The sequence below is a fragment of the Cloeon dipterum genome, chromosome 1 (genome assembly GCF_949628265.1).
Source record: "Cloeon dipterum chromosome 1, ieCloDipt1.1, whole genome shotgun sequence".
Classification (NCBI taxonomy): domain Eukaryota; kingdom Metazoa; phylum Arthropoda; class Insecta; order Ephemeroptera; family Baetidae; genus Cloeon; species Cloeon dipterum.
This window is the reverse complement of record NC_088786.1, coordinates 42,987,550-43,010,573: the sequence shown is the minus strand read 5'-3', so window position 1 is coordinate 43,010,573 and position 23,024 is coordinate 42,987,550. Positions and strand designations below refer to the sequence as shown.

Sequence of the window (23,024 nt, the reverse complement as noted above, 5' to 3'; positions counted from 1 at the left end):
ACGAGCAAAAAATTCCGTTCTTTCTTAACTGTGACAAATTAAAAAAAAACTAGGAAATTAAATTTATTTTAAAGCATTTATTTTTTAAATTTTAATTGATAACTCAATTGCATTTCTAGCGGAATATTTAGTAGTAAAAAAATAAATTGAAATTAATATGAATCATGTTAAGTATACTTGTACAGTATTATGTGTCATTTGCAATCGAAAATGTTAACAGCTCAATTCATCAAAAGTCACAATGAGATAACATAATATTCTGAGAGATCTCGAGTATGATTGTTGGTTGCGTAGAACTAAAGAAGAGAAAAGAAGTTTTTCGTTGTGCGGAAAAGTTGGGCGCGCGGACGGGACGTGAACTTGGACGGGCCGGTTGTGTTTGGTTCGGTTCGGGGCCGACCGACCGACGGACCGGCGTTTGCTTCAATTAGAGCGAAAGTGCTTTTTGTGCGTTGCGTTGTGCTGTGCTGTGTATTCCCCTCGTCGTCGCGGCGGCGACGACGGCGGGTTATGCAACTTGTTTCGGAAATTGCGAGTGAGTTGAGCGAGTGTGGCAGTGCGTGTACAGTTGTTGTTTTGTGCCGCGCTGCCATATCTCATAAACGTCGCCGCCGCCGCGCTGACAGCCGCTGACAAAACTTTTGCTGCCGCCCGCCCGCCCGCCCGAGTCAGCAAAAAGCAAAAAGCGGGCCAAAACCTTCTCCTCCTCTTCCCTTTTCGGCTCGCGTTTCGGCCGCCGAACGCGAATCATTAATCTCGGCCGACTCGTTTATTACCCGCACCCCCGACTCGGATAAATCCACATCGGCGTTTTCTTTCTCTCTTTCTCCGGGCTGACTGATGTCTTCCTCCTGCCCGCCCGCCCGCCTCCACCGGCCAGCGTCCCCCTCAAAAATTAATTACCTCTTTGCTCCAAAGACGACGCCGCCGAGTCGCAGAAAATAAGAGAAAATCAATTCTCAGTCGCACACCAACAGTAAAATTATTTGTGTTTTGCAAACCATCAATTAAATAATGTGCATCGATTCAATTAAAAGGGAAATTTATTTATTTTAAATCGTGTATGCTATGTGCTGGGGAATAATTCAAAGCGAAAAGCAGAATTGCTAATTAAAAGACGGCAACTGCTTTTCCCTTTGATTACTTTGCGCGAGACAATTGTCTTGAGCGCAGTTTTGCGACTTAGTCCAAGTTTTCGTCGCCGCGTTGTGCGCCGAGAGCCGAGAAAGAAGCTTTGCGCGCGGCTTTGAGCTTGTTTTGCGTCTCGCGTTTGTTCTTTGAAGTTTGAATGAACTCGTCGGTCGGTCGGTCGGTCTGTTGGTTGGTTGGTTGGTCTCGTTCTCTCTTTCACTCACTCACTCACTCGCTCGCGTGCATTTTCGCTTGAATGTAAATTTTCTGGTCGGCTCATTGAATTAAAGCGCGAAACGGAGACACAATGGTGGGCAAAAAAGGCAGAGCTCTTGTAATCAGCGCCTCCGTTCGAGCGCAAATCCTCGTTTTCGACCTTTTTGCCTTGAAAAGCGGCTTAGCAATTATTATTATTAAGCTGCTTTGCTCGCTGACTGACTGAGCGAGTGAGCGAGAAAGGGTTCAAACTTTGCGTCGCTGTCCTCCTCAAACTTCTCATCTTTTGCTTAATTGAGACGCATCCTTTTTATCTCGTTAACTGCGGCTCAATTTAACACTGTTGAATTTAATGTTTATTTGCTAAAATAAAATTAATCGAATTTCTTTTTAATTTTGGCAGAGGTGTGCGCCGAGTGTCTGTTGCTGAGGAAGAAGACTGTCGAGTTCTCGTACAAGGGCTGCTACCTGCAAATCCGCAGGGTCGAGCTGGACGCGAAGAAGGTGAGGCAGGCGTAACACCGGCTGCTGCCTTGATTTACTCGCCCAAATTGCTACCCAACGCCCTGATTTATTTGCTGCTCGTAAATAAAACACCTTTCTCGGTGGCTCGGCCGCCGCTGCCGCCGCCGCCGCGCACCAGCACCAGCAGCCGAGACGAATCCTCACAATTGATGACCGAACCGACAAATAATTCGGCCCGCGCAGCATAGAGAGAGAGAGAGTTATAAAAAATAAATGAACGGCTGGGCTGTAATTCATTCGAAAATACCACAGCCGGATAATTAGGCTCGAACAAATGCTCAAAAGGAATGCGCCAAACGGATTATCGATTTTTCCCATGACCAAGATTTGACAAATCGAATTCTCTCTTGCTTTTTTTATATATCATCGAGTGACTTTGACTTTTGGGCTTGAAACCTGCATTTTGAAACATTTGTTACTTACTTCAGCTTGAAATATTTGAAAAAAAAAGAAAAATTATAATTCATTTTTTTCCGGATTAAAAAAATTGGTGGACAATCATAGTTTTGAATGTGGTTTAGCAAGTAAGCGGAAATTTTTGACAAGAATTTTGGGAAAAGGGTTTTGGTCCGACCTGTAGGTGGGCGCAGGCAGGGACACGCGGTAGCCGGTGCGTTGGTCGTTGAGAAGGCTTCGGAAGGCGCAATTAGAGTGGCTCGGGGGGCGTGTCCGCACCTGGAATCCGATCTGTTCTTTAATTATTTATTAAGGTGGCGGTCGTGACGCGGAAATTACAGCCAACAGAGGCTCGCAGCCGGTGACGAATGGCTGGCGCCGCGGGGGAAGTCGGGGTCTGGCGCGCAAACGGCCCCGGAGCCCGCAGAAAGGAAAACGGAAAAAGGAAAACGGCAGGCGCCAAGGCTCATCCCCCGATTTCTATCCGTGTTGCAGGCCGACGAGCACTCGCGGTCCAAGAGACGCAGGCACAAGGACCATTTCGAGATCAAGGTCAACGCCCTCGACACCCTTCGCGCAGTCAAGACTAAGGTGACTTTCTTCTCTTTCCTTTATTTTGAATAAGAAATTATTTCTTGAAGATGAATTTCCTGTGGTCTGTAGTCAGCTTTTTTATTTCATGGTATAATATAAATCGGTTTGTTTTAATTCAAATTGAATGGAAAATTTCCAAGAACGAGCCAACATGTGACGTTAATCGCTACCTTTAATCGACCTTTCAAAATAATTAAATTTTGGATCGATCTTCGGGCCTTAAATTTCGAAACATTTGTGTGTGATGCGAGGAGATAGAGAGAGAGAAAGCGAGTTGTGAGCTAAATGTCGCTGGTTTTGCGGAATTGGCCGCTGGAGGGCTTAGCGGCCGGTTGCGCTGGTGGCCGCCGCTTTTTGCCCGGCCGCCTTATCAGGATTACGAGAGCGAGCGAGCGAGCGAGCTCGCGTTTTTGCCAAACGAACGAACGGGTGGACGGGCGGACGAAGCAACGAAGGCAAACACGCGGCTTGCTTTTTGCCCGCTTTTTGCCGGACCTTTGCGGGCCGCTTAATCATAGCGGACGCGCCGGGAATTGTAATCGCCAAGCTGCTCCACTTTCAACCCCTAAGAGGATTCCACCCCCGCGCCCAGCCCGCCCTCGCCGCTGTAGCAAACGCCGCGAATTGATCGAATTTCGCTGCACGGTCAACTCGGCGAATAAATAATTTCGCTTTCCTCAAGAAGACGTGTCGTGTGAAATGAAAATAAAATATTACAAATAAAAAATGTATCTTTCTTTGTGCGTGGAGGGTAAAAAATGGAATTGTCCGAGTTTGGCCGCGTCGCGATTTTTCCCGGCCGCTTTTTGTGGCGCGTGAAAAAGGAGTTGAAGGCGATTAGCCGGCGGGAGGGGGACACCGCGCGCTCTGCGACGCTCATATTTCAAGCGGCTCGTAAAACAAGCATTAAACACGGGCAAAAAGCGTTTTACACACACACACACACTCACACGAGACTTTTTAATCTGTTTGCACCTGTTGGCTCCTTCGCAGAATCCGATTAAACGGCTGCTTTTCTCTCTCTTTCTCTTTGGCTCGATTTTTCGTTTGTTTGCGCAGATCATGAAGAAGCTGGCCAACAACTCGTGCTTCAGCGACCTGCATCTGTGGACCGAGGACGGCCGCGACCTCAGCGACCTGGCGCTCACCCTGCAGGACTACCAGGTGCGCCAGGGCGGCGTGCTGCTGCTCAAGGTGCGTTTCCTCCCTTTCTACCCCTTCCAAATTTAAAAAAAAATAAACAAAGCCGCCCGAGATAACACACACGACTCACGCATGCAATGCAAATGCGGCCGCTAATTCCGCTCTCTTATCTCGAGTTACAAAACGCTAATTAACACCGCGCGCGCGGAGCAGAGCAGCCGAGCAGTAGAAAGCCGCGCACGTCCATTTTTCATCCGCTCCCAAATTACAATTCTTAATTTGGAAGCCTGCGCGAGTACACAGCATCCGAGCGCAGCAATTTGCCACTCGATTGCTGCTCCGCTCCCCACAGTTAAATACTTATTGTGACTTTAAACATCTCCTTTTCGATCGGTGAACACAGTCTGAATAAATCGTGTACCAAATTTTGTCCGAAGCGCGGCAAGTTTCGAGAATATCGGCCAAAACCGAATTTAAACCTAGTGTTGGGTCCAATTTGGCGACTTGATTAATCAAATTGTTGGCCGCGATTGTTTAAAAGGAGCAGTGACGTGGTCAGTGGTTGGAATTAAGACGGTGTGGAATTTGAGAGGAGTTTCGAGTCGTGACTCAGGTGATTAATGGAGTGATTTCTCAATCTAAACACAAATCAATCACTTTTGCCACCGGCCGGCCGGCGCCGCGGTTCTGCTGACCTCCGGCTCGGGTCGTTCGGCTTGCTCAGGCTCAGGTCGGCTGGCTGGCTGGCTCACCTGAAGCCGCAGCGCGCGAGCAGGATGCGAATAAATCAGAGCTTTACCACCCGCTTGCCTTTTGCGCCTCGCAACTTGTCGCCTTTGTAAAATTCTTTGTTTTCGACTTCAAAGGCCGCTGCTGGAAATGTGTGGATTAGCCGGAAAACAAACAAATGAATTAATTATTCGCGGCGGCCTTTTGCGGATTAACGCTCGCGCTCGCGCTCGGCTGTGTGGAAATAAAAATTTTAATTTCGCCGACTCACTGCGTGCTCTCATGTGCTGGCTCGTAAAACGTGAACTCTACGACTTATTGAAAATTTTCTGCCCGCTGCCGCCGAGCTTTCTTTGAATAATTCATCGTTCGTCGGAATTTGATTTTGTCCTCGCGTCGGATGCATATTACTCTTTGCTTTCTCGGTAGACGGCAAATTAAAATCGCTGTTTATTGCTCGGCGTAAAACGCGCGCTCCAAACACACACACATTCACTCACTCACTTTGCGCCGCGCCGCTCGCTAAACCGGATTCAAAACGCGGCGCAAAATCGCGCATCAACCCAATCAGATAATGTAGATAGCCAATCTCGTCTCAGATAAAACGCGAATAGCGAAATAAATCCATCAAGATCGCGATGCCTCGAAATATGAATTGTAAATTCAAATCAAACAAATCAATCTCGTTTTTTTTCTCCAAAATTCACGTAGGTCTGTATTAATTTTTACTTTTCGGCAAAATATTCCCTGAAATATCAAATGCACTCGAAGCAATTTAAAAATGAATTCAGTTGTTTCGGAGAGTTCAGTATAATTAAAAAAGCAATTCATCTCTTAAATCTTGTTGAGCAGCTTTCTTGCTCGGCGTTCGAATCCGCTTTTGGAGTGGATCGACGGCTTTTATGTTCATTTGCATGCTGTCAATAAAAGTGCTGCCGGCTTTTATCGACGCTTTCCTGCTGCTCGTTGGAATTAGCAGGCCAGTGTTACATCCGTGATTCGAACGCAGAAACAAACAAACAAACGACCCAATCTGGGCCCGATTCGGGCCAGAAAATTGACACATTTATCTGACCGTCCGGTGGGTCGGTCGGTCGGTCGGGTGCGAAAACAAATAATAAAATTAGCCAGCGCGCGACTCTGCTCGACTCGACTCCTCGGCCAGCTCGGAGATAAGCCCGGCGGCGTAATGGATGAGCGTCGGCGCAGATTGAGTCGAGAAAAGGCCACTTTGCTCTGCTCTGCCCGGCTCGGGGCCCGGCCCGGTCGGCGATAAGACTCGCGCTCGCTGCTCTTTTCTCGCGCCAGACATGCAACTGACATAGATGAATTCGCTGTGCTGCTCGATAAAAGCCAGCCATGGCATCAGCATCAGCCGCCGGAGAAAGAGCAGCCAGAGAGAGAGAGAGAAGAGAGAGATGATTTATCCCTCGTGATACAAACATTGATGCGCGCACACACACTTTGCACAACAATCTCGCCAACAGCCACCCACCCTCCCCCTCCCCCCACGCGGACAAACAACACTCTCAATTTGATACACGCACAACACGATTCGACTGTTTAATTTTTTTTCTAAATTCGAGATGGATGCGTCGTAAATAAGGTTGATTTTAGAGGGCAATTTTTTGTAAATGGAACGAGAAGACGGACAAGGATATTAAAAGAAAATCAGCAGAAATTTATTTACTAATAAGTCTGTTCTTGGTAACTTGCCATGATTTTCTTGTTAGACATAAATTCCTCCGTTTCCCCTTCCTCGAATTACTATTGTAACGTTTTTTTAATGTTTTTGACGGAAATATATCAAATTAGTGCTCAATCACACAATTGTTCCATTTAAATTGCAATAAATTAGAAATAGAAACCAGCTTTTTTTTAAATGATGGCTAGGCAGGTGACCAGTGGTTTAAAAACATTGATTTTCGGGTTCTGCGAAACTTTCATCACTTTTAATTGAATGGCTAACCGGACAAATTTAATTTTTACAACTATCCTTCACCATGTAAATTAAAGCAAAAAGTGAGAGGATAAACACTGTAAAGTGTCGTTTCTACACTTGCGGACACATTGTTAGAAATGAAATTCGGAGCGTCTTTGGCCGGTCAAGTGCAATTTAAATTCCCAGCTCGTGAGCGCGAGCACTATTAGCGTTTGTGTTTGTGTGTAGGCGAGGCGAGAGGGTTGCGGGGCGGGGGTGCGAGCGAGCGAGCGAGAGGCTTTTCGAGTGTCTGCCAGAGCCATTAAGCGAGCAAATTACGAGCTCATCTCGGCGATAACGAATTTGCATCTTGTCTTATTACCATGCTGCATCTGCTCCGTTCTCCGGCAAAACAGCAGCAACAAAGCACGGCCCTTGTGTGTGTGTGTGTGTGTGTGTGTGTGTATTCCGACTTCTGTATGCGGCTCCAAATCCGTGAATCAATCGCTTCGTCCGACCGAAATTTGTGTTCTTTTTATTTTGGGAGTTTTTAGCTGGCGGCGAAGGGTTAATTAAAGCGGCCGGCCGGCCGGCCGGCGATTCGGTCGAGTGCGCCGAGATTAGCTGCTGGAAAATGCACTTTGCGCTTCCCAATCGATTGCTTTCGTTTTTTCTGTGCGCGCTCAAATTACTCTCTCGACTCGCGCGTTGCGACGGGGCAAAAAACGCTCTGTCTCCGATCACTCGCCCGGCACAATGCGCTTTTTTCCTTTTTTCGCCCCGAGCCGCGTCCAGCACTTGCACAGCACAAATCGCGCCTCAAGCGTGTCCGCCCGCCGGCCAGCTCGCCAGCTCCGTCCTCAAATTTTTACCGCTCGCGGCAACAGAGTTCAACACTTTGCACACTTGACCGACCGTTCGCCGTGAAATTTAGACTAGGCACCTTTTTTCCCCGCGGGCCCATTTCTTTGCCTCTTCAAAATGTCATCCTAACTCGTGACAATTTTTTGCCTTTCGTTATTTTCGAAGGCTCCATTTCGGTACACGCGTGAAATCAAATTAAAAAACAACGAAATGCAAAGAAAAACTAAATTTTACCAATCAGGCCAAGATTTCAAGTGTTGAAAAGCCGACGTTGAACGCCTTTAAAATGAATTAATTTTTTTCAAGATATTTAAATTGTATTATTACGATCAGCTTAACACTTGATGAACCTTATAGCTTAATTAATTAATTAAATATTTTATGTAAGAATGTCAACCAGAAATTAAACTCGCGAGCATTCTGTGATTCGTTTTCATTTGGTGCTGATAAGTGAAGAAAAACAAGTCTTTGATTCTCGACCAAACCTCTTCAAGTTTTCAATCTAACAGATATGAATTAAATTAAATAAAATAACTTGATTCACTCTTTCAATAAATTGCTGACAGTTGAAATTGCTTCCTTCTTAATTTTACTGGGTGAAAACTATTTATGAAATCCTCTTGAGACTTATATTGTGTCACTTTTGCGGAGAAAATAATACAAATTTGCAAAGCGGCTGAGAGAGAAAAATGCAGCTTGGTTTTCGTGCACGTCGTGAAAAAGAGCGCAGTGTGGAGAGTTGCAATCGCGTGCTGGCGGCGAGCAATTAAAGCAGTTTATCGAAATTAAAAGGCACGAAACAGGTGCGCGCTCGGCCGGCCGACCGGCATCTGCCTTTCTTTTCTTTCTCTCGCGTCTCTTCAATTGTATAACAGCTCGTTTTGAAATAAAAATCGACCAATTGAGTTATTCGCGGAGTCTGAAATTCGTCGGGCGGTCGGTCGGTCGGCGACGTTAATTGCTACTCGACGGAATTAAGAAAAGTGGGTTTTAATTGAATTTGCGGGCAGGTGAGCGCGCGCGGCAGGGCATCTGCGTTTTCGGTGTCTGCTGTCTTTTCGCGAAATGGTAAGAAGAAGAAATAAGGCAGCTGGCGCGGTGTTTGCGTTCGCCTTTCTCGGCTCTCTTGGCTTTGCCACTTTTCGAGACGCCAGCAAGCGAGCGAGAGAGCGAGGGTGGCTGCTGCTGCTGCTGCTGCGCTGCGGCGGCACAAAAGATGTTGATGTTGGCACAAATTTGAAAAATGACTTCATCTCTGGCGCTTCATCTCGCGGCTGGGCGGGCGGCGGGGCGAGTGATACACCCCTCGCGCGCCACTACGCAGCGCAGTTCATTAAAGACGACGCGCGCCAGCTCGTAAATTACGACAATTAACCCTTTCGCACTCTGCCTCCTGCTAGCGCCACGAGAAATATTATATTTTGGCCCAATAAAGCGACGACTCTGTCACGTCGCACCGCAGAAACCGAATTCGAAACGTCTTCGCCCTCCTCGCCGGCACCGCACCGCACCGACACCGGCCTTATTAAATTCCCTCCCTGGAGAAGAAGAAACAATTATTATTCGCGTAAATTGCTTTTCTCCGCAGCGAATTCCTCCTCTGCAACAAATCGCTCGGGCGCGCGCGCATTCTTTTCCAAATTGCTAGCCAGCTGCGTGCGCCCCGTTTTTCTAATTAAAATTGATTATTTTGATTCTCGAGTCTGTCGTCGCGTGGAGTTCTTTGAAAAAGCGCGAGTTAAACAAACAAAGAGCGTAAACAGCGCGCATTTGCAGAAAAAATGGCACGGCAAGAAGCGCATAAAGCACGCGCGCCGACCAAAAAACGAGCGAGCGAGCGCTCTTCACGCTCAATCCTTTGCTTCGCCGCTCGAATCGTCGCATTTGAATTAAACACGTCGTAACGAGCACCGACGCCGCAAAAAATAATCTCGGCTTTTTTTCCCCACACAAAAACAATCCTTTTCATCGCCATTCAATTGATTGCAACTTTGTATCGCGCGCCTTGCTTTCCTTTCTGCAGCCATTCTTGCTCGATTTTTGAATGACTAAGAAAATAAATTTGCGTCAAATATTTCTAGGTTGTTATTTCAGGGGGTGGCTGCGGCGGCGGCGGGGGTGGAAATTCGCAGCGCTCGCTCTCAGGGCGGTTGCAATTGTGTCCGGGGATGATTTCTCGCGAGGATATACGCGCGCGGGCGCTTTAATAACGCCGCCGCGCAGCGCAAAAAAACGGCAGCAGCAACCGACGCTGCCGCTGCCTCTGCTGCTGCTGCTGCTGCATGGCACACACACACACACACAACTAATGACACAAACGCTCTCCAGGACAGCCCCAACAGCCCCCGAAAGACTCGTTCCAGCCTCCGGGTCAACTCCAGAAACTCACATTTGTTTGTGTCGTGTGAAAAAAGGGCCTGACAACTTTGACAATTCTCAAATGTTTGACGCAATGAGCTAATTTATTTTATTCTCACTGCTAAATGCTTATTTAATTAATTCCAATATTTATTTTAGTTTTAATTTGTTTCCGTTTAAATTCTTTGGAAATTGGTTTCACGTATTATTTTAAAATTTAAATAATTCTGCAGCAGCCACAGTAGAAATCAGCTCGAAGTTTGCACAACCCTATATAATTTTACTACTTGTTCTTGTTTGTTTAAGAATATTTTACCAATTGAAATTATATGAATTTGAATCTATGGTTGATTTCAAACTTTTGAAAATATTGCATTTTTGCACGGCTGGATTGGAATGGGGTTTCGTCTTGCTGATTTGCTGTTTTGAGGGTCGTTTGGGCTGCCTGGAGGAGGGAGTTGCTGGCTGGCTGGCTGTTGGGGCGAATTCGGTGTAAGGAGAGCGGCGCAAAAAGCATCGGTTGGGACGCGCGGAGGACGAGGCAAAAAGCGGGCTCACAGCACACACATGCCGCTCGCTGCAAACAGCGGCAGCGCCACAGTGCAGCTCGCAGAACGGCAGAAAACAAGCTAATGACCTGCCGACTCGCCCCCCGATCAATTAATTAATTGCGACAACAAGCAAAAACCATTTCTCCGGCCGTTTTACCGCTCCAGGTGACTCGCTCGCAATTTTCTCTTTTCGTCCTGGCCGAATCAGGAGAGCAAACACACTTCTCGTTTGAGGCAAAAGAAATATGCACGCGGCGATTCGGCGTAGATTGAACACGATTTCCGAATTAATTCTGAATATTTGCGGGAATACTGATAAAATCGGACGAAGAATTTGGTTGATGAAACGGTTTACAGTTGAAATCCGATCGGACACTATTTAAATACTAGAACTGAAATAGTTTTGCAATAACAAATGACAAATTCTTTAGTTTAACTGACGGTTGGACTCACCCCTTTGAATCAGGATCTGCGCACTATCAAACGATATTCACGTCAGCACCGAGTGGCTGACGGGCGAAAACTGAATTCTTATTTTCAAATCGTCTTTCTGCCGTTAAACAACAATGCAAAATTTCAATAATTCAAACCGCCGACAATTGTTGGCTCGCAACAAAAAGCAGGGCCGCGCTCCCATACTGCTACTAAATGTATATTGTTGAATGGTTGGAAATAATGGAGCAGGAGCCATATATTACATTGCAGAGATCAAATCAAGACGAGGCGAGGAGTTGAAATTTTCGGCATTAAGCGGCTTTTGTCCGAGTCTAAATATTATTTATATCTGCCTTTAATTTTGAATTATATCATTGATTTCATGTGGGAGAAGACCAAAGTGCATGATGGGGTTTCAAATTTTCCGTCTTAACTAGATGATTTTTGTTAGCGCTTGAAATGTCCTTTTAAGAAAAGATCTCGAATATAGAGTTGATAATATGCGTTCTGCAAAATGTTTCAAATCGGGAGAGCTGAAATTTTAATTTGAAAAAATAATTTTCTATTGTTTGCATGCTAATCCAGATTTTGAAAATCATAAATTTCTTTTATATGCCAGGCGGGAAATTTAATTTGATTTTTATTGTTTGCGACGAGACGAGACAAATGTCCTGTTTTGGTTATTGCACATTTTGGAGATGAATTATTGGTAGATTCCGCAAGAAAAAAACTCAATGAACCCTTGCTACAGTCCACAATTAAAATTAATTGTTAATTTTTATTCTCTTTTGATTCCAAATCTTCAATATTTTTTATTTTAAAATACAGAAGTAAAACAAATATCGTAATTACGGTCCAATCGGAAAAAAAATGTATATAAATTTTATCGAAGGCACCCGTGAGTGAGGAGTGAATTTGCAAAATTTGGGCTGGTGCGTTGGCGGTGCTCGGTGGTCGCGCGCGTCTTTGCTGGCGATGCGAGTCGTCGGGTGGGACAGCTGCATCGGTTCCCACGCCGCGACTGCGAGGCCCAAACAAATTGTGTCGTCAGCGGCGGCGGCAGCGGCGGCCCATCTGGAGCAGATAACACGCAAATGGGCCAACGACGACGACGACTCACTGCTGATGCTGATGCTGAGCCGGGCGACGCACAAACACACGCACACACACACCAAGTGTATCTCCGAAACCCGTTCCGCTCGAAACGAAACGCGAAACGCCAAGTTGAGGACAATTAAAAGCGGTCCGTTTGGCCGAGTGATTATTCCGCTCACATCGGCCGCTCGTCATAATCAGCAGGTGCTTTTGCCGCTCGCTCGCTCGCTCGCAACAATGGCAATCGACGCACGTATATCACTCGGCCAACCGCCCGACCGACACACTGCATTCCGCACCAAAAACGCAAAAAACGCGAGCAGCCCAACACGCAAAATTCCAACCTCCAAACGCTTTTCGGCTAAATTTACAAAAAAAAAAAAAAAAATCATCCCGAACCGGGGCCTTGAAGTTTTTGCCGAAATTAATTTATTTTTTCCAATTCTGTTCCGAGAGAGAGAAAAAAAACTGTCGTTTTGCGCGCATAAAATGTTTATTTGGCTTTGCTCTGTTTGATTGCCGGCCGGCTTTACGAGCCAATTAGCTGTTTGTGTGTGAGTGTGAGTGTGGGTCGAGGGGATTCAAATTGCCGTGAATAACTGCCAAGTGTATTATACGTTTACGAGTTTTGTTTTATTTTGTTTTGTGTCGCAGGAGGACAAGCTGAGCAACGAGTCGGACGAGGAGCGGCCCTCCGCCATGCTAGTCGACCCCGAGCAGGGCTTCACTGGTGAGTTTTTGCTTTTCGCCCCGGCCCAAGAAAAGCAAAGCAACCCTTCCGCAAGTCATCCGCCGCCAATTTCAAACTCTAATTGCAATTCCCGCCGTTTGCTTGCGCGGAAAATTATATCGAACGCAAAACAAGTGATTCGCGTGATGGATCGGCGGCCGGCCGATGCGTCTTTCGCCTTTGACACTCGGCTAATTTTCTCTCCGCCAAAGATAGAGCGAGCAGCAGTGCGTGTACTCCTAATTCACTTACGCGCTCCATTGCCACGCAATTCCGATCTCGCTCCAAAAATAATCTTTGTTTCTTCCTCATTGTCACAGTCTCCGTGCCAAGTGCCTATTTTCAATTTTTGTCAAATTATTCTTTTTCACTTGCCAAATATCCTATACGCATTTTTTTATTTCGACATGAGCAACCCATGGCGTTAAGGCGTGCCCTGAAACTCTAAGAATTTGTTTTAAATATAAAATAAATTCAATTTTAAAAACTTACGAGGAATTAAAATGCATTCACAGCATTACAGAATTTTTTTAAAACTAATTCATCGCTTCTAAGTGCGATTAATTAATTCCAACTTTTTCTATTTATCAAAGACTGCAAAAATTCATGCATTTCATAGAAACAAAAAGCGTGCATTGGTTTGTCAATAATATAAATTTTGAGCCTCAAATTCACTTAAAGGGTGGACAGAATTTAAAATTGCATACAAAGGGATTACGTTTTTGGAAACACTCTCTGAATTATTCATCGAATTGTGTTTCTACTCTGGTAAAATGTTAGTTTTTGAGATCTTTTTCTTGGTTTGGTTGCTGGCATTGGCAGGAGTGGATGTATGTATGCATGTGCGTAATTCAAAAAAGGAGTTGTGCGGCGGCGAAGAGTTGAAATTTAGTCGGTCGATTAACGCCAGCGAGATTCGAGGGAGGAAAAGGGTTTGTATCGAAAGGAGGGTGCACGGAAGGCAAGTCATGTTAATGATATTTATTAATTCGCAGCGCAGCCAAGACAAATTTTATAAACTGCTTTGCTCCCCCGAAAACAACCCTCGGTTGCTCCCTCGGCCGGCGGCCCGAAGACAAGTGTAACTACAAACGCGCGCCGATTTGCATCCCTTTTCGCTGCCTTTCCTTTCAAATAAATAATATTTCTGCGCCCCGGCCGCGCGACGCCGAGGGAAATTCATGTTCATTTTTGCCTGCCATTTCAATGCCGATCCAGACCGAATTCTTGCGCGCCAATTAATTCGTTGTTTGCGCTGGAATTCGAGTTGAGTCTCAATTAATGCGCCGCCGCCGCCGCCGCCGCCGCACCGCGATTAGGAAAAGTGTATCAAACTCAAGAACAAATTCCTGCCTCGCAATTAGCGCCACAATTAAATTGCGCGCGTGTGTGTGTGTGTGTGTGTGTGTGTGTGTGTGTGACAATGTCATACACATCTCGAAGCGCTGCACCTGCGAGGCCGACGCAATTTTACTCTCGCTCCACTCACCACCAGAGAGGCAATACCAACGGACAGCCAGGGTTTGACAAAAGGGCGCACAATTGACAGCATTACAAACAGTCCGGAATAACCTTTTAATTTTACAATTCTTTTTAACGCGTAGAGAAACTGGGAGGACCGTGCATGCACTCCTTTTCAATCGGTAATATTGGGAAAATCTCCTTTTGAACTTTTGAATTGGATATGAAAATCCTGGAAATTTAATAAGCGTAGAATTATATATAGAACCATCGACTGCTCCAGATTTTTCCAACTGATTTTTGTCATTATTTTTTCTTTGAGTTCTAATTTTGTTAAATCAATCAAACGTTGCGGTAATCACGTCTTTCTTCAGACGTAAATTGTTTTTCCAGAGCCTTCTTTCCAGTTCAAGATTTAATTTTAATTTTTTTAAAGGTTAACCACGAGAAATGAACTACTGTAAAAATCTTACTTTTATTTCACCACACGTTTTCTTTGGCCAGAAATGGAATAAAACCCTATATCATTAGCAAAAAATACTCCTCGTCTAGATAATCCGCAAATTTATTCATTCTTTTCCGAAAAATAAAACAATTATGTAAATCTTCATTCCTGCTGAGGTGGGGTCATTTTTTCTATTTCTTCATTTCCATAATATATATTATTGTGTATGAAAACGAGGGTTGTCGCAATTAGTTTGATTTTTTCCGTGTCAATCGAGGGTAAAGGGGTTGAGGCGACTAAACAAAACTAGTGTGGTGCATTTGAATGCTTTATGAAATGGATCTTTTTTGCGGTGGTTGGCCTTGAATTGCCGATTGATGCTTCCGACTTTGCAAAAAGCGCCGAGCAAAATCTGGGGGAGTGGAATAAATAAGGAAGACGTTGGAGCTTTTTTCTTGGGCCGGCGCGGCGAGGGAGCCAAGTGGGTCGTTCGCTTTTTTGCCCCCCGGCCGTCCGGCGGCCGCCGGCGAGGGGTTGCAGCCGCCGCGCGCGCGACCTTGCCGCCTTTTTTGCCCATTTGCGAAGGAAAAGGAAAAAGGGCCCGGCGGCCGGGCCGGGCCGGGCCCGCGACGAGGAAATTTCGAGGCGGCGAATTTTTGGGCTGCGCGGCGGCGGCTCGCAATTCGCGCGCCGCCGGCCGGCCGGCCGAGCCGCACAGCACCTGCCGAGACAAAATGGCGGCGGCCAATTGTGCGCGATTGGGCGGGCATTGTGCGCTGCCGCCCACCGCCCCACCCGCCTGCGCGCCCCCGCCGCCCCCGACCGCCTCCGCAGCCCAACGCCCACGCCAATCGTCGCCCGGACAGCCCTCCAACCCCCGGGAAACAACCCTTCGCGAGATATACAAGCAAATTATAAATTGCAACAATGGTTTTCGGGTAAATTTCTCTGTTTTACCTTTTAAAATCATTTTCAGGTAAATTTGCAAAACTGAAAGCGCTCTGATTTGAAACTCTGGGTTCAAATTTTGTTTTAGAATTAATTGCAAATCAATAGCAAAGTCTGTGCATTTTTCTTATTTTTACGGAGCAAAAAAAATGTATAAGAAATCGGCATTCTGTGCAAATTGAAAGGCTGGGTGTCAGGGCGGTTCGGTTCGGTTCGAAGCGGTGCGGTGCGGCGTGCGTTTGAATAATTTCGGGGGTGACACGCAAGTTATAAATGATGCAGTCGGGGATTATCGGCTGTCGAGCCAACTGTCTTGAAAGAGTTGCGCCATTATTTATGTGGTGCGTGGCGAAAGGACGAGGGAGAAAATTCCCGCATCTCTGCCGTTCCTTATTCCTTTCTGCAAAGTGCAAGCTCTGCTCTGACGAGGGTGTATAAATACATTTTGCGTTCGTGTGTTGCAGGAACCATTCTGGCGCAGCAGTGAATCCAAGTGCATTTACTTTTTTCTACTACTATATATTGCCGCGCATCAAGTGCCTCGTCTCTCGTGTTTTTGTTTCTTGCCCCAAACCTGTTATACTATTGAATATAATAATTTTGATAATAAAGTGACAAAACAAAACCCAACTGCCTTTTTATTCCACGCATCGTCGCAGGAGAAATACAAATTTGAATGGACCGGCCGGGAAGGACGACGAGAGTGCAGGCCTCCGTGGGTTGTTTCGTTTCGTTTCTCGTCTCGTTCGGCTCGTTTTCTCTCTTTCGCTTTGAGAAATGGACGCACTCGTGTTTCGACCATTAGCGAGCGGAAAAAAGAGATACAAATCGCAGGCCATCTCCCCTGCTGATGACTCTGCTCTTCTCCCTTCACAACAAACCTTCTTTCTTATTCCCGAGATCGCTCCATTCTTTCTTCCAGCGAGCGCAAAATATCTGCTGGCGGACGGGCGGGTGACCCCCAAACCTGACAAAGCGACTGCCACCTCCCTTTCAAACTGGATTTCCACCCCCTGCAAAAAATGAATGGATTAAAATGGTCCATCCCAATCTGCTTAAATTGACTCGAGTTTGATGCCAAAAAAAAAAAATGCTCGGACGGATGCTGGGAATTGGGCTTTGCGATTGTTTTCTGCGTAGATAGAATCGAATTTGGAGGCGAATAGTTGCGCGCGGCTACTGGAAAAGAGCGACAGAGCAGAACAAAGGAGACGAACAAAGGCAATTAATTTGACGAATCTGGCCAAATTTGAAGCAGGTTGTCGCCGGCGAGAAACAAATAGGCGCGAGATCAAAGCGCATTCCGCCGTGTTCCAGCACGATCGCCCGCAGATAACTCGCGAGACGCAAAGCAAAGAGCAGCCCGAAAAATGCCGCCGCGCGCCGCCAAAGAGTACATAAATAAATTCACTGATCTCCGCCGACGACGACACACTCACACACACAACTCTCGCTCTTTTACTCCGCGCCGTTTCCTCTTCCTCCGATGATCGACCCCGACCCGATCACTCACTTCAATCCATATTCTGATTTTCGCTCAAAATTTTTATTTATTTTGGTGCAAGTTATCTGATGTACCATTTAACCTGCGTCTGTGATTAGAATAATTTTGCCCCGTCTCGGCAAAAACGAGCAGTGAACGATGAGACCCAGCAGCAGTCTATTAGTGTTTTTCATCTTACAAGTTTTTTTCTTCCAAAAGGTCGTGGACGTCTTGTTAAATTTCAGTTCAGAGTCCTTTGGAGAGCAGGCTGCTGAAAAATATGAAAATTTTTCGATTCAGAGAAGGGTGGCAAAATTAAAAATAATTAGCAAGATTTGTTCGACACCTATACATAAGGGTGCACGTTATTTTAAGACGCTGATTTTCGCCCTGGAAGAGCTTCAAAGGGTCGACATTGATTTCTAGGCCAAGGACCAGCAGAGATCAACCGATAGTCAAAAGGTTCAGCGACCTGTGCAAGGTGGCGTGCCCTGGAAAGACCCTGAGAAGCCGAATTTGCGCGCTCTCGAAATGGAAACGTGAATGGACTCGTTTTTTTGTGTGTTGTAGATGGTTTTTAATTTTATTTGTTTTGCGGTCGGAATGCTGGCTCGGCGGTGCGCGGGTATGCAACCGGCGGCGTGATTGCGTCGGCAGATAAATCGAGTTGAGCAGCGAGCGAGCGAGCGAGAGCAGGTGTGCATAATGCCGAGGCCACGCCCTCGGCAAAAAAGCAATCTCGGCCCCGAGAGCAACGCACAATTCCAATTCTCCGCCGCTGAGAACCTTAATGTGCGCTGCAAAGGCTCATTTTTCGTAAATAATAATCGCTTTTCCAATCGCGGCGCGCCGCCGCCGCCGCGCGCCGTGAATGCAAATTGAATCGAGCGCGCGTTTAATAACAATAAAAGAGTGCGTTTCAATTTCTAATTGAAACGAGCACGGAGAGGGCAGTAAAACGAGCCGCGGGAGACGACGAAACCAATTACGATCCGGAAAAAATAAATATAATAAACGGATTTGCCTCTTCTTTTATTTACACGTTCGTCGAATGCGCGCGCTCGGATTTGTGTTTTTATTTAGATCTTTTTTGGGCGTCACGAGAGAGTTTAGCAGGTCACACAGTGCATTTCACGCTCCTAATTCCTGACAATCCACTTCCAATTAATCGTGAGTGGACGCGCGGAGCGGACAAAAAACGCGGGCGGCTCACACGCGGTCGCTCCACTCCGCTCCGCTCTGCTCTGCTCTGCTCCTCGCTCAACTCAAATCCAAATCAAACTCGCTCGTCACGAAGCCGCGCTTTTGCTTTGTTCTCCGATTTCCTGGCTCTGCTCCTCACACACACTCTCCGCTCCGAGAAAAGCTCCTGGAAAACCGCGCGTCCTGCCGACTGCGCTCATCACGCTAACAAGCCACCGGTACCCTGAAGAAGGTCAGGACGTCCTGCGTCTAAGCTTGCAAAAACTGCTAACCGTGAAACCCTCGAAAAAGGTTGCGTGACACTCCAATAAATGTTTTGACACCCTGAAGGACCTGCTAAAAATTGGAAAGCATCGGGGAAATTGATACAATGTCAAGTTTTTTCCTCCAGATCTCGTTGAGATTTACACAAGGTTGCAAAATACTCTAGACTTTGAAGTAAATTCACAAATTTCATGTTAGTCCCGAGAAAAGGTAAATATTTATATTTATTTAATAAAATCTGAGCAAATATCGGCTGCTCTAAATTGCGTGTTTTGACGTTTTCCAAAATCCCGCCTGTAAATATTCCAGATTAACGCAATCAGAAATATTTTGAATTGAACTTGCAAAAATATGAAGGTCATCTAAAAACCTTTTGGAGTAATTCGCTCGGATTAAAAATTGAAACAATAAAAATGAAAAGGTCGCCATAGCCACAGCAAAATATTTAAAAACGCGATTAAGATTGCGACAGGCGGTGATTGTGAGTGTGGGAAAGGCTGGAAACTTATTTAATTTGGATGTAAAACAGTTAGTAGCCGCGCATGCAGCGAAACGAGACGATGAAAAAAAGGAGAAAAGTGATAGGCGAGTCTGGCCGAATAATGGCCGAGGGCGAAGTTTAATTTTGTTTACGTTTCTTGCGTTAGCCGCGAGTGTGATTTTTCGGTCGGTTTCGCATGGCCTTTGGAAGGCAGGGCGAAGGAAGGTTTGCTTTGTTGGTGTTTTAGTGGCGCGCGAGTGAGATTGATTCCCATGATGATGCTAATCGAATCACTTGATTCGGGGGAATGCCTGCGCTCGCTGCCGCCGGCTGCTTTTTCTCTCTCTCTCTCGCTCTCGCTCTGCTCACACAAATAATATTACACACACACACACTCGTCGTCATCCCGATTAATTCGCTGTTTATCTTGCCGGCGTATCGCAGCCAATTTGAATAATACACAGTGTGCAGCGCAGCAGCGAACGAGAGCGATAAGAGCGCAAAACACGGCTCCTCGCTCCGATCCTCCGTCCCGTCCGTCCGTCGGCGCAACAAACATTGAAATCCCGCGCCGCCGTGTGCGCTCCTCTCTTTTAATTCCACCCGCGGGCGCCTCATTCTTATTCTCTCCGTCCGTCCGTCCGTCCTTCCACCTGGCAAGGCCACAGGCAACCCTGAACAACCGCAAATAAACCCTGAGGACAGGGTACTTAACTGCGATCTGATTATCAGCAAACTCGGGAAGCCCTGAAACAGTAGCAATACCTGAGCATGAAAAACGAACCCTGAAGAAAGGTCTTCCACCCTGAACAGGTTGGAAAAAATGGAAAAAGGATTGTAGCTTCAAGAAAGGTGGCTAACAGACCTTTGGAAAGGGTATTTAACTGCGCTGAAAGGCTAAGAAAGGTGAAATTTATCTCTGGACACCCTGAAACAGTACCTGAAAACCCTCAGATGAGTCCAAGACACTGAAAAGATTAGTTCGATTACTGATCCACGCAAAACCCTAATATTATTCGTGAATTTTAAGGAAAATTAATTACAAACCCTGATAAAAAATTCTAACCCTGGTTTTTAATTTAAATTTATCTATAAGTACAAGAAAGGATTTCTCACCCACCTAGAATATTTTCTCCATGGGATGTATACACCAGGTATACCACCCTGAGAAGAGTCAATCAAGCCCTGAAAGGTTGTTAATCCTGAATTAAAGTCTTGGCCGTTCATAAAGGCCTAAAAAAACTCGCCCTGAAAAATTGATCGACCCTGACACAGCCTTATTTTACGTTTTAATTTTGAATAAACCGATTTAAAATTAAAAACCAATTCTAGGCAGTCCTGAAAAGGCTCCAGACTTCAAATTTTGACCCTGAACAAGCGCTGGCAACCCTGAGATCGAGCGAATTGTGAAAGCGAGAAGATTGCGCTGGAGCAGCTTGCGTGCCAAAATGACCCAGTGGCGTCGGCGAAGGGGTTGTTCGGGGGATGGAGCAGCGGCAGGGGTGCAGCAGGACAAAAAACTCCCTTGCTAGTTGGTTCGCTCGCTCGCTCGCTCGCTCGCTCGCTCGCAGTTCTATCTCGATGGCAAGCGAGCGAGCTGCAGAGCAGAGCAGAGCAAAAAATCGCCGCTCAGCTCGGATCCATACTGCCGATTTTTTGTGCTTTCAAGGGGATCGAACCTTCGCACCCTAAAGTCTTCCGCACGCAGCTCGCCTTCAACACCAAAATTTGCCCAAAATTTAAGCAACTCTCCAATCTGCTTCAAAAAGAAGTTAAAATCAAATAAATTGTGCAGAATTCCCCCTATAATTTTAATTTTATTTAAATGTGCAATCGTGAGAAGGTGGCATTCCCCAAAAACTTGCACTTTTTATTTAAAATAACGAATTAAGTGCTGAGTAAAAAGGCAGTAACAACAAGTGGCGAGAGCGGCTGATCTTAATTTATTTTGGTTCGGTTCGGAAAAGTCGCGGTCGGGGCGCCGAGGAAAAAACGCGAGTGTGTGTGTGCATTAGCGGCGGCTGCGGCGGCGGCAAAAACGCGGCGATCGAAAGGTGAAGTGAAGCGCGACCGACGAGCCAGCGAGCGAAGCTTTTTCTCCTAGCTCAAGCAGCCGGCGAACGAAAAGATCGAAAAGAACGAAACGAACGGCGCTCTTGCACTCGAATTCCGAGGCGTACGCGCGACAAGCAGAGCACAAAGTTTGGCGACGACCAAAAATAATCGACACCCAGCGCAGCGCAGCCTTTCTTGCCCTCGAAACGGCGCGCAGCCCAACCTTTCACGAAGCACATAACACGCAAAAAACTGTTTGATTTTCTATTCATTCATTTCTCCGTTCGTGTGGCCGTGTATGGACGTGGCCCGCAGCAGAGTGGAAGAAGAGCAATTTGCTGCTGCCTTCCACGAAACTTTAATGGACACCAATTTTCGACTCATTTGCCGCAAATTGAAACATCCATCGACTCTTTGTATTAGAGAGATCGTTTATTTTGTTAATTGCCCCGCAGCGTGTTCTTTCCTTCTTTCGCTCAAATTGTAAATTAATTTAATTCCTGACAATGGAGACGCGGTAGTCCTGAAGAATGGAAACGAGATAATTTCTGATTTTGATTTCGCACTTTGCTCAGTTACAAAAAATGGGCAAAGGAAATGAGGGCAAACAAACGAGGACAAATAGTGGTGACGCAAAATAAAAAAAAAAGAAATGTGTATTATGATAAATGAAAAATGGTGTGTTGAGATGTTGTCAGCATCGACAATTTGGCACTAATTGTGACCTGTCAATCAATATTTGAAATTAAAGAAACTACCGGAGCTGCGCAACTCTTTGGTTTGGTTACATTTTTTCAGGCCCCGGGTTTTCACCGACGGAATTAAGGTCATTTTTTAGTAATTGGCAAAGCATCACATTGCGTATTTTATTTTAAATTTTATTTTCTTGCTTAGAATTAAAATGTACAGTTTGCGTCTGACGTTTAAAGTGAATGCCTTAGTGATAAGATCTCCTTATATTTATTCTAATTTGAATGAAATCAAAATTAATATATTTCTTTGACCCTATAGTTCTTTATTAACAATTAGCATTAAAATGTTGCTCTTTTGCAAAATTGTTAACTCTCAATAGGAAAATTGATAACAGGACTTTTACCCTTCGTTGGTTTCAGAGCTTTTAATAATTTTTTAATTTATTAACTCGATCGGATTTGGTGTGTATCCAGTGCGCCCTACAAAAAAATTATGAAATCAACGAGGATGTATGATTGATTTTGTTATAAAGAGTGCAAGCAACCTCGAGTGCAACTTGATGCTCACAAAAATCAGTCTTAAGATCAAACTCTTTGTTGCTAATCCATGTGAAGTAGATATAATGAAATAAATAAATAATTTATTGCACACTCTGCGTGGACAACATTCGTCGAATGCCATAATAAATTCCTGGGATGTGACAAATAGAAAGAAACAAACAAAGCAAGCCATCGAAACGGCTTTTCTTTCTGCCAACCTCGCCGCACAGAAGCTGCGCGTTCTCTACATTATAAATAGAGACACTCGGTAAGTTTTTCCCTTTTTGCTGATCATTTTATGCAGCTCATTTATATTTTTTGTGCAATTGAAATTGTTTTCTTATCGAAATTAATTTTTTTCAATTTAGTTCGATCTACTAAAAAATTCATAATGCCGTCTCCTCTGAAGACGAATTTTCACGTGTTCTGTTAATCTGTTGGCCTAATTTTTGTTAGATTAACGCAAAATCATGCAGTAGTCGTTGGTTTGGCAATTTCTGGTTAAAATTGTTGATCAAACAATTTATTCGTAAATTTGGTTTTGGTGAAATTGGCGGGACTAATTGTCGGTATCGGTGCGGGGGTGGGGGTGGAAGGGTTGGGTCTGGGCCTGTTGGCGCAGTCGTGGGGCGGCGCCGCGTCGGTGGCGCCTGGCGGGGGCGGCTGCGGCGGCGGCGGCGGCGCTGGGGTGCTCGGGCGGCGGCGGGGCTCGCCACTCGGCACGTGGCTCTCGCCGCCTCCGCACACGCACGCAAAAAGCCGTC

General features: G+C 45.8%; 1 protein-coding gene across 2 annotated transcripts in view; it reads left to right on the top strand.

The window, feature by feature from the left end:
- Positions 1–16,161, top strand: part of LOC135944229 (ubiquitin carboxyl-terminal hydrolase 48-like) — a 39,212-nt gene extending 23,051 nt beyond the window's left edge. Inside the window, exons 13-17 of one of the 2 annotated variants that reach the window (XM_065491046.1) lie at positions 1,751–1,851; positions 2,764–2,859; positions 3,922–4,056; positions 12,613–12,688; positions 16,007–16,161. In XM_065491046.1, coding sequence (XP_065347118.1) covers positions 1,751–1,851; positions 2,764–2,859; positions 3,922–4,056; positions 12,613–12,688; positions 16,007–16,029 — 431 coding nt within the window. In that variant the 3' untranslated portion in view covers positions 16,030–16,161. Of the gene's footprint in view, positions 1–1,750; positions 1,852–2,763; positions 2,860–3,921; positions 4,061–12,612; positions 12,689–16,006 lie in introns of those variants that run through there. The other variant, XM_065491054.1, reaches the window with a different exon arrangement.
- Positions 16,162–23,024: the final 6,863 nt, after the last annotated feature.